At 39.4% G+C, this 15,475-nt stretch overlaps 1 protein-coding gene across 1 annotated transcript in view; it reads left to right on the top strand.

Moving 5' to 3' along the window:
- Positions 1-15,475, top strand: part of LOC124783727 (calcineurin-binding protein cabin-1-like) — a 252,819-nt gene that overhangs the window by 56,794 nt on the left and 180,550 nt on the right. Inside the window, exon 7 of the mRNA XM_047254043.1 lies at positions 12,007-12,184. Coding sequence (XP_047109999.1) covers positions 12,007-12,184 — 178 coding nt within the window. The remainder of the gene's footprint in view (positions 1-12,006; positions 12,185-15,475) is intronic.

Raw genomic sequence — 15,475 nt, 5'->3', positions numbered from 1 at the left:
TACTTTAAGTGTCTCATTTCCTAATCTAATTCCCTCAGTATCACCTGATTTAATCAGACTACATTCCAGTAGCCTTGTTTAGCTTTTGTTGATGTTCATCTTTATCCTCCTTTCAACACACTGTCCATTCCTTTCAACTGCTGTTCCAGGTCCTTATAACTTTACACAAAGCTAATTTGCAACAGTGATGCATATGTGCCAACATTGGTACTTTGCCACCACAGGCAAAACAAATACAGTCATAATCTATACTTTGTGGGCCTAACCATTTTTTACGAAATTACTGTTATTCTCGTAATTATTACCAGTTCAAATCGGACTGTATTTTGTCACACTAAAAAAGCAAGGAAATAGACGTTTTCATGTCGAAATATTCTTGTTTCCCAAAGGGGGGGAAAAAAAGTTAATCATCAAATTTTCGTGGCAGATATGTTCAGTATATAATACAGAGTCTGCTGCCAGATCACATTTTGTAAATCCTGCAATGTTTCCTCAAGACAACTGCTTAAAATTGCCAAGTGGAGGTTGCTGGTTGCTGTTGGCAAGTGCTGGTTGCGGGATTTATATAATGTGATCTGTTAGCAGACACGAGAGCAGTATTCTCCAGCTTCCACCATTCTTGCAGTTTGTATTCATTTCAAATATGTTCATATCTAGTGGCTTCACTTTATGTAGAATAATAAGTTGATATTAATTAATTAATTGATAGTGATGTGGTTATCATACTTCAGGCTGTAGCTTCACTGCATTATGTAATTGTAGCTACAGTTGTAATTGTAATTCTTTGCTGTTTAGAGCACTTCAGGGACTCACACCTACTGGTTAAATTCTCCGGAGGTAAAATAGTCCCCCATTCGGATATCCGGGCGGGGACAACTAAAGAGATACCAAAACCCAAAAGCATTAATGTAAGAAGGATAGCAACATGGAACGTCAACTCACTTCTTAAATGTGGTAAACTGGAAAACTTGAAAATGGAAATGAAACGAATGGATATTGATGTACTGGGAGTCTCAGAAATGAGATGGCCAAACGCTGGCGACTTTTGGTCAGGGGATTACAGAATCATACACACTGGAACAGCACAAGACAGTCCCGGGATTGCAGGAGTGGGAATTATCCTCAATAAAGAGATGGGGTTAAGAGTAAAAGGATTTGTTCAACATAGTGAGAGGATAATTTATGTCCGATTGGAAACAAAACCAAGAGACACAATCATAATCCAAGTATACATGCCAACTACGAGGCACGAGGATGACGAAATCGACATGATGTATGACCACCTTGAAGAAGTAATTGGCAGAATTAAAGGAGCTGAAAACCTTGTCATCATGGGAGATATGAATGCCGTTGTTGGGGAAGGTAAAGAAGAGGATGTGGCAGGGAATTTTGGATTAGGATTAAGAAATGAAAGAGGGGATAAACTTGTAGAATTCTGCCAAAGAAATAAACTTTGCATTACAAATACCTTCTTTGATCATCATCCAAGAAGAAGATATACTTGGAAAATGCCTGGTGACATTAACAGATACCAAATTGACTTCATATTAGTGAAGCAAAGATTTAAAAACCAAGTTAAGGACAGCAGATCATATCCAGGCTGTGATGTGGAAAGTGACCACATACTCGTTATGATGAGGACTGAACTAACATTCAAGAACATTAAAAGAAGAAGTACATGTAAATGGGATTTGACAAACCTGAAAAACGAAAATACACTGAAGCACTATCAACTAGAAACAGACAAGAAAACAAATACACAGGGCTGCAATGACATCCAAAGCAGCTGGGAAAAAATAAAAACTGGTATTTTAGAAGCAGCAGAAAAAGTAATAGGAAAAGAAAGGACAGAGAAAAGGAAGGAATGGATCACTAATGACCTACTAAATATGATGGAAGAAAGAAGGAAATTAAAAAATTCTGTGAAGAAGGAAGACCAAGAGAAATACAAGAGTCTGAAAAACAGAATCAACAGAGAGGCAAAACAAGCAAGAGAAAAATACCTTGATGATCTCTGTATTTCAGTTGAGGACAACATGAGCAAGGGAAATATTGACAAGGCCTATAAATGTGTGAGACATTGCTTTGGAGACAGAAGAAACAAGTGTAGGGCTGTGATGGATGAAAATGGCAATATGTTGGATGACGATGATGAAGTTGCAAGAAGATGGAAACAATATATAGGAAAACTGTACAGCGGACCAGACCTGTCTGAAAACATCATGGAAGAAGAAACAGAAGTAGATGCACACAACATAGGTGAACCTATATTAAAGGTAGAGTTTGAACTAGCTCTGAAAAAATTGAAAAACAACAAATCGCCTGGTATAGACAATATCCCAGCCGAACTTCTGAAATCTGGAGGAGCAAAACTGAATCAGGAGTTGTATAATCTTGTTTTCAACATGTACGGGCAGGGTAAAATTCCTACAGACTTTGAGAAAAACATTATGATCCCCATTCCAAAGAAGGCAAATGCTACAAGATGTGAAAATTATAGGACACTCAGCCTAGTTACTCACGCCTCTAAAATATTAACCTCAATTATCCTAAAACTCATAGAACAAAAAGTCGAAGCTACACTCTCCGAAGACCAGTTTGGATTCCGGAAAGATAGAGGAACCAGAGAAGCAATATTTGCTCTAAAACTAATAATAGAGAAATGACTAGATAAGAACCTGAAAACATACATAGCTTTCGTAGATGTAGAGAAAGCCTTTGATAATGTTAAATGGGATAAGATGTTTGAGGTACTCAAAAAAGTAGGAATAGACCATAAAGATAGAAAAATGATATGGAACCTGTACAAAAACGAGACAGCAGTTATCCGTGGACGGACAAAACAAGAAGAGGTGCAGATACGGAAAGGTGTCCGACAAGGTTGCGCACTATCCCCTGTTATCTTTAACGTATACATTGAAGAGGCGCTGAAAAAAGTAAGGGAAAATTCACAGACAGGTGTAGTAATTCATGGCCAACGAATAGATATGATAAGATATGCCGATGATATAGCTGTCCTGGCTGAAAGTGAAGAAGATCTTGTAGTCCTACTGAATAGAATGGATAAAGTTATGGGTGAAGAATATAATATGAGAATTAATAAAGCAAAAACAAAAGTAATGGCATGCGACAAAGATTGCCTACTTGTGGCCTCAACAGTAATATAGCATGTGACCTCATGCAAATTTCACACTATGTACACAAAGCATAATACATCCTTAACTTACTTCAGCAGTGACTGAAAAAAGAATCTGGTTTTATTCTTGGCTGAAACTGCTGACAGATGGGCAAAGATATATGTGTTGTGAGCAATTACTCCAGAATAATGGGAGACTTTTTTTTTTAAGTAGCTGTGACTGATAAATTTATTTTTCACTGTCTCAGTTTGGAGAGCACTGTATCCATACTTGACTGTGTATGGTATGACTGGTCGGCAGTAGTACCCTGACACTGCTACTTACGTTGTGCTGTGGGTTTCATCTAAGCCGTAGGATCTGAAAAACAATATGAGAACTCTGACAGTTCCAATTTTGATTATAATTATGCTTGTTATGGTGCCCTAATAAGCCAAAGAGGAAGATAAAGTAAATTCAACATGTGAAGAATTGACTGGTTGCTAAGGTATAAATGACACACAGGCAAGGAAGGAACAAGCTGCTTAATGACATTATGCAGAAATGCATCAATACTGCCATCAAAATCATTGTAGAATGTAATGTATGTACACAGACAACTCAAGGAAAATTCATTCTTTCATATTTGCGTCCTTTGTAGTAAACTGACTCCACTACAAAATTTACATATGAGATGTGATCAGAAAGTAACGGGAATTTTTTAATTTTGTCGGCTGTATACATCTGACTTTCAATTTTTTTTTTCCTTATCGTGTTGCTATGCATATTGCTGATGTATGTTGGCATTTTCAGCTGTTTTGAATACAGGGCTATTACAAATGATTGAAGCGATTTCATAAATTCACTGTAGCTCCATTCATTGACATATGGTCACGACACACTACAGATACGTAGAAAAACTCATAAAGTTTTGTTCGGCTGAAGCCGCACTTCAGGTTTCTGCCGCCAGAGCGCTCGAGAGCGCAGTGAGACAAAATGGCGACAGGAGCCGAGAAAGCGTATGTCGTGCTTGAAATGCACTCACATCAGTCAGTCATAACAGTGCAACGACACTTCAGGACGAAGTTCAACAAAGATCCACCAATTGCTAACTCCATTCGGCGATGGTATGCGCAGTTTAAAGCTTCTGGATGCCTCTGTAAGGGGAAATCAACGGGTCGGCCTGCAGTGAGCGAAGAAACGGTTGAACGCGTGCGGACAAGTTTCACGTGTAGCCCTCGGAAGTCGACGAATAAAGCAAGCAGGGAGCTAAACATACCACAGCCGACGGTTTGGAAAATCTTACAGAAAAGGCTAAAGCGGAAGCCGTACCGTTTACAACTGCTACAAGCCCTGACACCCGATGACAAAGTCAAACGCTTTGAATTTTCGGCGCGGTTCCAACAGCTCATGGAAGAGGATGCGTTCAGTGCGAAACTTGTTTTCAGTGATGAAGGAACATTTTTTCTTAATAGTGAAGTGAATAGACACAATGTGCGAATCTGGGCGGTAGAGAATCCTCACGCATTCGTGCAGCAAATTCGCAATTCACCAAAAGTTGACATTGTTTTGTGCAATCTCACAGTTTAAAGTTTACGGCCCCTTTTTCTTCTGCGAAAAAAACGTTACAGGACACGTGTATCTGGACATGCTGGAAAATTGGCTCATGCCACAACTGGAGACCGAAAGCGCCGACTTCATCTTTCAACAGGATGGTGCTCCACCGCACTTCCATCATGATGTTCGGCATTTCTTAAACAGGAGATTGGAAAACCGATGGATCGGTCATGGTGGAGATCATGATCAGCAATTCATGTCATGGCCTCCACGCTCTCCCGACTTAACCCCATGCGATTTCTTTCTGTGGGGTTATGTGAAAGATTCAGTGTTTAAACCTCCTCTACCAAGAAATGTGCCAGAACTGCGAGCTCGCATCAACGATGCTTTCGAACTCATTGATGGGGACATGCTGCGCCGAGTGTGGGAAGAACTTGATTATCGGCTTGATGTCTGCCGAATCACTAAAGGGGCACATATCGAACATTTGTGAATGCCTAAAAAAACTTTTTGAGTTTTTGTATGTGTGTGCAAAGCATTGTGAAAATATGTCAAATAATAAAGTTATTGTAGAGCTGTGAAATCGCTTCAATCATTTGTAATAACCCTGTATGTAGTTTATCAGTGACAGTCGAAAAGGTTATACACGTTTTTGAGTGCTCAGCGAATTTTAACTTTTGAAAATTATGGCTGAAAGAATCTGCATTAAATTTTGCTTGAAAAATGGAATAAAGTGCAGCACCACATTCAAAATGTTGACTGTGGCATTTGTTGAATCTACTATGAGTAAAACTAGAGTTTATGAGTGGTATAAACTTTTCAAAGAGGGTTGAGAAGACACTGAAGATGACAATTACTGATGACAATGTAGAATAAGTAAAGAAAATGATTCTGGAAAATCGGCAAATCGCCATCAGAGAGGTTTGTTTTGATGTCAGCATATCCTTTGGCTCGTACCAAGCAATTTTTTCAGACACTTTGTGCATGAAACATGTAGCAGCAAAGTTTGTAGCAAAATTATTGAATTTTAACCAAAAACAACGTTGCTGTATTGTACATATCCGTGTGCGCGCGAGCACACGGAGGGGGGGAGGGGGAAGGATAGCAGGTTAGGGAAGATCATGTGCTGCTGTGGGAGTGAGCAGGGATGCGGTGGGGACAGCGTAGTGCTGCTAGGTGCAGAGTCAGTCAGAGGCTGTGCTGGAGGATGGGGAAGGGGTCGGGGAAAGGGGAAAGGAGACATGTAGAGAAGTAGAGAAGGGGTAAAGACAAGTAGGTGCATTGGTGGAATAGAAGGTGTGTGTATTGCTGGAGTGGGAGCAGGGAAAGGGGTAGAGGGCAGTGACTACGGAAGGTTGAGGCCACGGGGGTTACATGGGCAAAGGATATGCTGTAGGGAGAGATCCCACGTGTGCAGTTCAGAAAAGCTTGTGTTGGTAGTGGTGGCACAGGCAGTGAAACTGTCACTGAAGTGAAGCACGTCATGTTGGGCAGCATGTTCTGCAACAGAGTGGCCCAGCTGTCTCTTGGCCACGGTTTGGCAGGGGCAATTCATGCAGACAGACAGCTTGTTAGTTGTCATGCTCACGTAGGAAGCAGCATGGTGGTGTAGCTTAGTCTGTAGATTACATGGTTGCTCTTGAAGGTAAGTCACATGTTTAATGGGACATGAGATGCCTGTTTCAGGACTGGAGTAGGTGGTAGTTGGTGAATGTCTGGGACAAGTCTTGCATGCAGAGGTATGAGTCATTAGGCAAGAGACTGGGAGAAGCAATGTAGTAGGGATGGACAAGGGTATTGTGTAGGTTCGGTGGGCAGATGAATGCTACTGTTGGAAAGGGGGGATATTCCTCATTTCAGGCATGATGAGAGGTGGTCAAGACCCTGACCGAAGATTTGATTCAGTTGCTCTAATCCTGGGTTGTACTGTCACCAGAGGAGATTTTCCTTTGTGGTCAACGTGTGGGCACATGGGGGGTGGTAAATAGCTGGAGAGACAAGGCACAGGAGATCTGTTTTTGGACAAGGTTGGGAGGATAATTTGGGTCTGTTGAAGCCTGAGTGAGACCTTTGTCATTCATTGAGGGGGACTATTTATCACTGCAGATGCAGTAACCAGAGGTGGTCTGGACTGGCGGTGAGGACACACTATTGTATTCTTGAGGAAAAAGAACCTTCTTTCACAAAGCGCCTAGCATCTAATGCACATTGGTCATTCAAATGATTTTGAAGCTCGTCCCTGTTGCTTTTTGAGAATTTTTGATCACATTCTAAGTTGACTTCTCAATGAATCATAAGTTGATTTTTGAATGCGTGCATAGTGTATGTGATGTCCCTGCCAGGGGAATCCTTGTCGCATCTAGAAATAAACTTTCCTGCAGACAGAAGGGGACGGGGCTACACAAGCTGAGCAGAATAAAGCCGAACGGGTGAATGCTGTTTGTGTATGTGACTGACTGGATATGCAGATGATTAGTGTTGTTATAATTACTAGCTATGTCCATAGATTCAAACTACCAGAGTGGAAATGAATGACTAACAGGAATAACAGGTAAGAAAGATTACGTATTATCTTCTCGGTGTATCCAAGAAAATGAAATTTTGACAGAAAATTTTCGGCTAGGTCACTACACTAGAAAGGGCAAGTTGTACATTTCCCGACAAGCAGCCGCTTAAGTTCTATTCTGGGAGTAGCACGGAAAATGCGTTGTATGAACATGTAGTAATGCCTAAGTGGAGAATAATTGCTGGATAATTACTAAACCAGTGATTCTGACAGAGTTAGTAGAGTTAACTGGAGAATGAGCTTTGACAGTGATAGGAATAGTTACAGAATTAGTGATGAGAAGATTGTTTGTTAGAACGAGGAAGAAGAAGAAGAAACGGGGACATCACACAAATTATGGAATAATATGATGATTCCAAATTTATACAAAAATTTTGTACTACTACTTTTCGATCTCATGCTTGAGAAACTAAAGCGTGTGAATGCAAAGTTCCTAACATAAAGCTTTTTGCTTGTAGTAGGCCAAATAGGCATTTCGTATTGGTTCTTGGCGAATTATATTCTGTCAAATTATAAAAATGACCATTATTACCAAAACAGTCTCGCTTATTTGGTGTGTCTTACAATTGCTGCAATATTAAAAGGCCTATTTTCTTTCATCTAGCAGACAGTGACAATAGACGTAATCAGATCTAGAAACCACACCAGTCTTTGGTACTATTTGTATTAACAGCTTTTTCAGTATTAGACAACGACATTTCGATTTTTCATGTAGCAAAATGTGTGACGAACTTTGATGAGGTAACAGATTCTTTCGCAGAAAGGAAAGCACGCCATGTAAAGCTGTAGCAAGATTAGAGAGAAAAAAATGCTAGGACTTAAGGATCGAAGAAACGTGTACTGTTTTGCTTGTCTCTGGTCTTACCTGGTTTTATGTATCCTGTATTTCATTTTATGTCACACAGAACAGCAAGTTATTAGCTGTTATGCAATAAAGAGTCCAAATTTTCTGAAGAGTTCTTGTTCTTTCGATTACAAATAATTCCATCCAGTATTAATTGCGAGTTTTTTTTTTGTTTAAAAAACAAAGGACATTTTAATTTCTGCTGTCCTGAATATAGTTTGATGGCATCCATTACAAAATACACATTTGAGTTCTACAGTGCAAAGTACAGTGACATGTAGTAGAAGAATGCTGTGTGAAGAGGCGTGGCACTGCACATTGGCACACTTAAGACCAAATAACGCGTCTTAAATTTCCTCGAAGTTATATGTTTTATGCATCGGACTCTTCAGAAAGATGTACACTGCAAAATGAACATATTTTTGAAAAGTCATTTCTTTTTAATTTTGACGTCCTGTCCCAAACACTCCAGGGGGGGGGGGTGGGGGGGGGGGGATGCCGCCGCCACCACCATCTAACCATCTAGTATTGCCCTGGTACGAAATATCATAGATCCGGGGCTGATGCGTAGAGCAGGTTGACTTATAGTGGTCTGTGTTTACATTTAGTGATTTTGCTGATTCCTCTTCGTTTACTGCTCTCACATCAAATGGGAAAAAAGTGATTTCTGTAGCTGGGAGCTGTCAAGTGAATTTAAATACATTCACGTAATTACAGAAGGCTAAAATATGTTATTAGTTACAGATTGTAATATAATTTCCAGCTTTCTGACAGTCAAGCATTAATCGCCTTGCAGAACAATGACGTTATTTTTGTCGCTTTGCTAAAGAAATTTGGCTTTTATTTATCTTTTCTGCTGAGGCAGCTAGTTTGTTTGAAATGAAGTGTTTAATTCCACACTATTGGCTAGTTTCAACTGTTCACTGAATTTAAAGTGCACGTTTTCATCTTTTAGCACGTATGGCATTATGCCATAATAAAGAACCAAACATGGGACAACAAAGTGCTGGTACTCCAAGAAAATTTACATCCCGATAACTACACTGAAAAGCTTAATATCAGATCGAGGCCTACTTCATTGGCTATCTGGACATATGCATGTGCACTTTAATGCGAATTATTCATTTCAGTATGGTTTGAGAAATTCCAACTCTCTTGGAGTTTCCTCTGATCCCTTGTTTCTTTTATGACATAATGTAAAATCTTTTAATGTTTTACACATAAGAACATACGGGTTACCTACGTCGTCATAGCTGTGCAAGCACGGGGACACTTTTTACCTGGTGCTCTCTTCTGCTGCTGGAACAAATCTATTTCTAACAGATTGAGGGAAAATATTACAAATTGTGGTTTGAAAAGCGTTTTTTTCTAAGTAAATTTCCTTTTACGCAAGATGAACTATGTGCAAAAATTTACGATGAATTTCTTAAATCCCAGAGCGTTTGAATCTCATTTAAAAATCAACTCTTTTATGACAAGCCATTTAGAAAAATTTCGAGCCCAGGAGATCAGAGATTTATGCTGGTGTTAAACATTTTACTGGCACATTTGTGTGATGTGTTTTAAAGTGCAAATGCGCAGGAAGGATCAACATTATATGTGAAAGTTTAGCTTCTCTTGTAGCTTATTAATCTTCGTGGCAAATATTGTATATGAAAGCTTTGCTTTTCCTGTAGCAACACTATGTATATTAATTTAAACCATTAACTTTTCCTGTTTGTGTTTTTTTGCCCTAATTAACAGTGATGTTGTTATTGGCTGACTACATCACGTGTCCTATGTTCTGAATATCCGCTGTCATCGGCTTGCGAGATCATGTGACATGAGCTATGACTGCTTACAAAAGCGCATCACAATGTCCATTTCAATGCTTCGGAAAGTAACATGTTTTCTAAAGTGCTGGGAAATTCTAAGCCACTGTATAAAACCATAACCATTCAAATGATTGATAAATTTTACAGTTCCGAGGGAAAGTATACTGTCACTTTACATGGAAAAAGTGTATTTTCACCCAGGAGAAAGTTTTTTTCATCCGGAAGAAAGTGTATTTTTAACCGGGAGAAATCTGGGAATTTTTTTCCTTGTCCACGTATACACCCTGTATTAACTGTACCATGATTGTTTTGTTTCTGCAGTCCTCATTGCATTATTCTAGTAAATGCTATATTGTCTACAAGTAGGAAAAGCTCAAGAATCACTGTTGACTGTGGTCTTTTTATTATAGGTTGGAATCCTCTTTTAACACAGTCTCTCTTAGATATGGTTTTCTTTTTCTCAACTGGGTTTGACAGACAGAGATTTGCCATAAGTTCTTCATCTGCTCATAACATTAGAAACAAACAATGAAAACTCCAGACAGAAATATCAGCAATGTAGGAAAAAATAGATTGCTGCTTACCATAAAGAAGACATGTTAAGTTGCAGACAGGCACAATCAAAACACACTTACATAAAACTTTCAGCTACAGCCTTCATCAACAAAAGAGGAACACACACCATTCATATGCACAAGCAAGCACACCTCATACACGCATGACTGCCACTACCCAACCAACCAACCCACACATGACTGCCAACACCTGTATCTCGGCCCGAGCTGCTGATGTTGGTGATCTTTTAATTGTGCCTGTTTGCAACTTAACATTTCTTCTTTACTGTAAGTATCAATCTATTTTTTCCTACATTGTTAATATCAGAAACACCAGCTTTAGCAATCCATATTGCATCTGTGAATGTTTTCACGCATTGTGTACTGACAAAGTGGTCACTAACAGTTTGACTTTGTCAAAAATCTTTGAGGCTTGATATGAATGGATGTTAATAAAACACTATATTCATCAGACTCATTGTCACCTCAGAATATTTTCATGAGATCTTGTAGTTTGGGGGAGTGGAGGGTGGGGGTGGGGGATGGGGGGATAATAGAAAGAACAATGTCAGATTGTAATATTAGACATGAGTGGTGACCCTTGATGATTTCCAGCTATAAACTGCTTCTCCTCGTATTGAGATTTGCTTAGCAGATGGTGTTATTTTTTTACTTGCTGTGGAGGTACCAACAGTACTGGCCACTGAAGCTTATGTAACTTCCTTAATTGTCATCGGTGAATCATCTCTTCTTCATCATTGGCACTGAACACAGTTTCCTTGTACCCTCCTTATTAGGAAATACTTTGTTTATCGGGTGACACCAGTCAGGAAATTTCCTGTGTGACAAGTTACCAAATTGGATAGTAATGCATTGATTTTATATCTAATTTTGAATCTAATGGGTTTATAATTTGATTTGTTCTTGGTGCCAGTTGTGATAACACACTAGCTCCCTGTGAACCTAAGAAATGTATCCTAGCCAAAGGTCTGTGAACACTTCCGTAAAATATCTGTTACGTGCTTGTCTAATACAACAAGGGGTTTGCATTGTACTTTAGGCCAAACTGTCAGTGGCTGAACAATCTACTTACATATAATCAGTATGTTATTTTTGCAGCTGGGTCATTCCATGGTTGTGGATGTATCATATGTACAACTGATATCAAAGTATTGACATGGAAAAAACGGGGGGAAAAAAATAAGCAGATAGACCTGAATTTGTTGGACTGTCCAGCTCAGAGTTAAGACTGAATCCCATAAAAATACTTGGAATAAACTAGAATGCTGGTTGTGTATAATCTCAATTCACCCAAATACTTGGTAACTCTGCAGTTCAGTAAGACTTAACATAAATTCCCACTTTAGTGTATTGGAAATGGATGGAAAGCCATCTCCATAGAGTAAACACTGTAGTAATAGCTAAAGGAGATCTAACAAAGCTGTTACTTTGGAATAAATAGCTTCAAATGAGTGTGTGGAGAACTTAGCCATATAGTGTAAATAATGTCTTACAGTGTCCATGTTTCTTTTAGTAAACAATGTATGTCTCATTTCAGCGTCTTTGTGCTCCAATTCGTCTGGTATTAGGTGATCCTAATAATGTTGAACTGAAAGAAAAAAATGAAACAGTAACTTTTGAGACCGACCAGCGAGGAGTGGTGGATGAAGATAATGGAGATAATGATTGTGGTGAAGATGATGATGGTGGAAGTGAACAGCAGCAGCAGCAACAAGGTCTTTTTGTCATACCTAATATTCTTTTGTTAGGCTCAATACAGCAGGATAAATCTGAAGCTGTGAAATTAGTACCAGTTTGCTGGTTACATACAAAATGATACATCATTTTAAGGATACATGCATTCTTATGTGTGTGCTCCTTTTTTGTGAAATTTTGAAATTTGAGTGATGTAGCATTACAAATATACAGGGTGAGCACAAAGTCTTGCTCAGATTCTAACAATTTATTGCAGAATAACTGTTTGACATAATAATTTACATTTGATGTCGTTACATAGGTTAGTGTGCTACCTCAACGTGTGCTACCTTGGTAGCTCGAAAAATGCCAAGGTGGTATTCCAGTTCCCGCCAGGTGTTTTGTAACGTGTTCTGTCACAGTCCCCACAGCAGCTTGTATCCTAGCCTCGGTTCATCGACTTCAGCAACTGGTGTGACGAAGACTATGATATAGCCCCAGAAAAAAAAGTCAAGGAGCAAAATGTCTGGAGAGGGGAGTAATGTCCGGATCGGTGGATTGGAAGGAATGGTCCAACACCCTGGCCACCCCACTCTCCAGACATTATGCACCTTGACTTTTTTTCTGGGGCTATATCAAGGACAGAGTCTTCATCACACCAGTTGCTGACATTGACAAACTGAAGGTTAGGATACAAGCTGCTGTGGGTACCGTGACAGAACACATGTTAAGAAACACATAGCGGGAACTGGAACACCGCCTCGACATTCTCCAAGCTACCAAGGGAGCACACATTGAGGTTTATTAATGTAAGTGGTCTTAAAAATACTAGTAACACTAACCTCTGTAACGGCATCAAATGTAATGTATTATGTCAAACGGTTATTCTGTTATAAATTTTTATAATCAGGACAAGACTTTGTGCTCACCCTGTACATCTGTTATTGTCATGGTCATAATGTCGAATGCGAAGAAGAACCAATGATAGTTATCAGTTTGTAATGTTATAGTTACAAATCATAAATTTACTAAATTTAGTAAAGTGTAATATTTAACGTTCTCTGAACTGACTTATATTTATGGTCATATGCGAATGGATCCAAATAAATGTTCATTCTGAGTGCTGTACTATTAATTATGAGCTCTGAGTGAGTAGGCATTTTTAAGAATTTGTGTATTAAGTAACTATGGTGTGATCATTTTTAGGGACAGCTTGGCTGTGTTTCTGCAGCCATAATTTGACTCCCTGCGTGCAAGCACCTGTGCACTCTTTTTCTCTCTCTCTTTCTCTCACACACACACACACACACACACACACACATTGAAATTCAACATTTTTGTAGTATTTTTATGTGAAGGTACCAAGTCCAAATTCAAATGCCACAGCAGCAAAACAATACCTATTATATATTCTATATCTAAATTTGATTAACGCTCAGTGGTTGGTTCAGTACACTGTGAAAAAACTGAAGAAGTTTTGAATGGCTCTTTAGATAACTTTATCACAGTTCAAAGTTAAACTATTTTATTTATGTTCTTATTTTCTCAGGTTTGAACATACAATGTGAGTGAAAGCCATACACTTGTCTAAATAATTACTTCACAATTCATAAAATGCTACTAAATTCTAGCAATTAAATTAAAAAGAAAAAAAAGGAAGGAAAGAATGACGCAGAAACAAAATTTTTGAGATAGTATGTACAGAAATACGAGGGCTATCCACAAAGTACATTACGTTTTGGAATTAAAAATAAATAAAGTACTGGAAATTTTTTATTGTATACAGATGAAAGCCACACTTAAATACTACTTTTCTACATAGTTGCCATTTAAATTATGGCACTTATCGTAGCGATGGACGAGCTTGGAAATTCCTTCGTCGTAAAATTCGGCCGCCTGCACCTTCAACCACGTGGTTATCTCTTCTTGAAGCTGTGCGTCGTCATCAAAATGGTGCATAGCCAACCACTTCTTCATTGCTGGGAATAAGTGGAAGTCGCTCAGTGCCAGGTCGGGACTGTACGGCGGATGAGGGAACAACTCCCACTTAAGATTCGAGAACTTCACGAGTGGCATTTGCCATGTGGGCCCGGGCGTTGTTGTGAATCAGCAAGATCTTTGAGCCCAACTTTCCCCAGCGCTTGTTTTGTATTGCTCTTCTGAGGTTGTGCAGAGTTTGGCAATACCTTTGAGAGTTTATTGTAGTGCCTCTTTCCAGGAAATCCACAAAAACCACACCTTTTCTGTCCCGAAAGACAGTCGCCATCACCTTCCTTGCCGACACTGTCTGCATGCATTTCTTGGGTTTTTGGGGGGAATTTGTGTGCCCCCACTGCACTGACTGCAATTTTGTCTCGCAGTTCACATGCTTAACCCATGTTTCGTCACCAGTAACGATGCGATCGAGTAATGAGTCACCATCTTTCTCGTAAGCGTCCAAAAACGTTAACGCTGCAGCCATTCGCTGATTTTTGTGAATCTCTGTCAAGATTTTTGGTATCCATCTTGCACAAAACTTGTGGTGACCAAGCTTTTCGGTAATGATTTCGTGTAACAAACTTCGTGAAATTTGTGGAAAACTCACAGAGAGTTTCATTATTGTGAAATTACGGTTTTCACGGACCGCGTCATCAACTTTTTCGACAAGTTCGGCAGTCACTATGCTGGGTCTTCCACTTCGCTCTTCGTTGTAAACGTTAGTTCGGCCATTTTTAAATTTTATGACCCACTGATGCACTCCACCTTCAGTGATTATGTTGTCCCCATACACTTCACAAAGCTGCCGATAGATTTCTATCGATGTACAGTCTTTTGCAGTCAGAAACCTTATTACAGCACGCACTTCACACTTCGCGGCATTTTGAATTAACGCTGACATTTCAAACTGTCACAGTAACTCAACGGAGTACAGCACGAACCTCTCACTAGCACGGCAAGATGCCGACTGAGCGGCGGAATGCCATGACACCAAGATGGCCGCGCTAGCCCCGCCCCTAACGGACACAAACGAAAACGTAATGTACTTTGTGGATAGCCCTCGTATATCATATTACAGTAAAAGGGTCTGGAATGCTGGAAAGATCCCCTACAGAATAAATGTAGTTTACCTGGGAAAGTATTTCATCTTGGAGTTTTTCATCTCAGCTGGAAGGCTAATGAAATTGGGAAATGCAGCATAGCACACATCTTTTGGTACTATTTTAAGTGTTATCCATCTGTAAAGATATAACTTGAAATGTTTACTCAATCCCGCCTTGGAACTGAGGCACCATGAAATGTTCTTGTTTCTGGTGTGAGTTGGTTTAGGAATAGTTTTTTTCTGTGTACCGTTA

This window comes from Schistocerca piceifrons, chromosome 1, assembly GCF_021461385.2.
Source record: "Schistocerca piceifrons isolate TAMUIC-IGC-003096 chromosome 1, iqSchPice1.1, whole genome shotgun sequence".
In the NCBI taxonomy this organism is placed as follows: Eukaryota; Metazoa; Arthropoda; class Insecta; order Orthoptera; family Acrididae; genus Schistocerca; species Schistocerca piceifrons.
The sequence above is the reverse complement of the archived record's forward strand: the minus strand, read 5'-3'. Positions and strand labels throughout refer to the sequence as shown.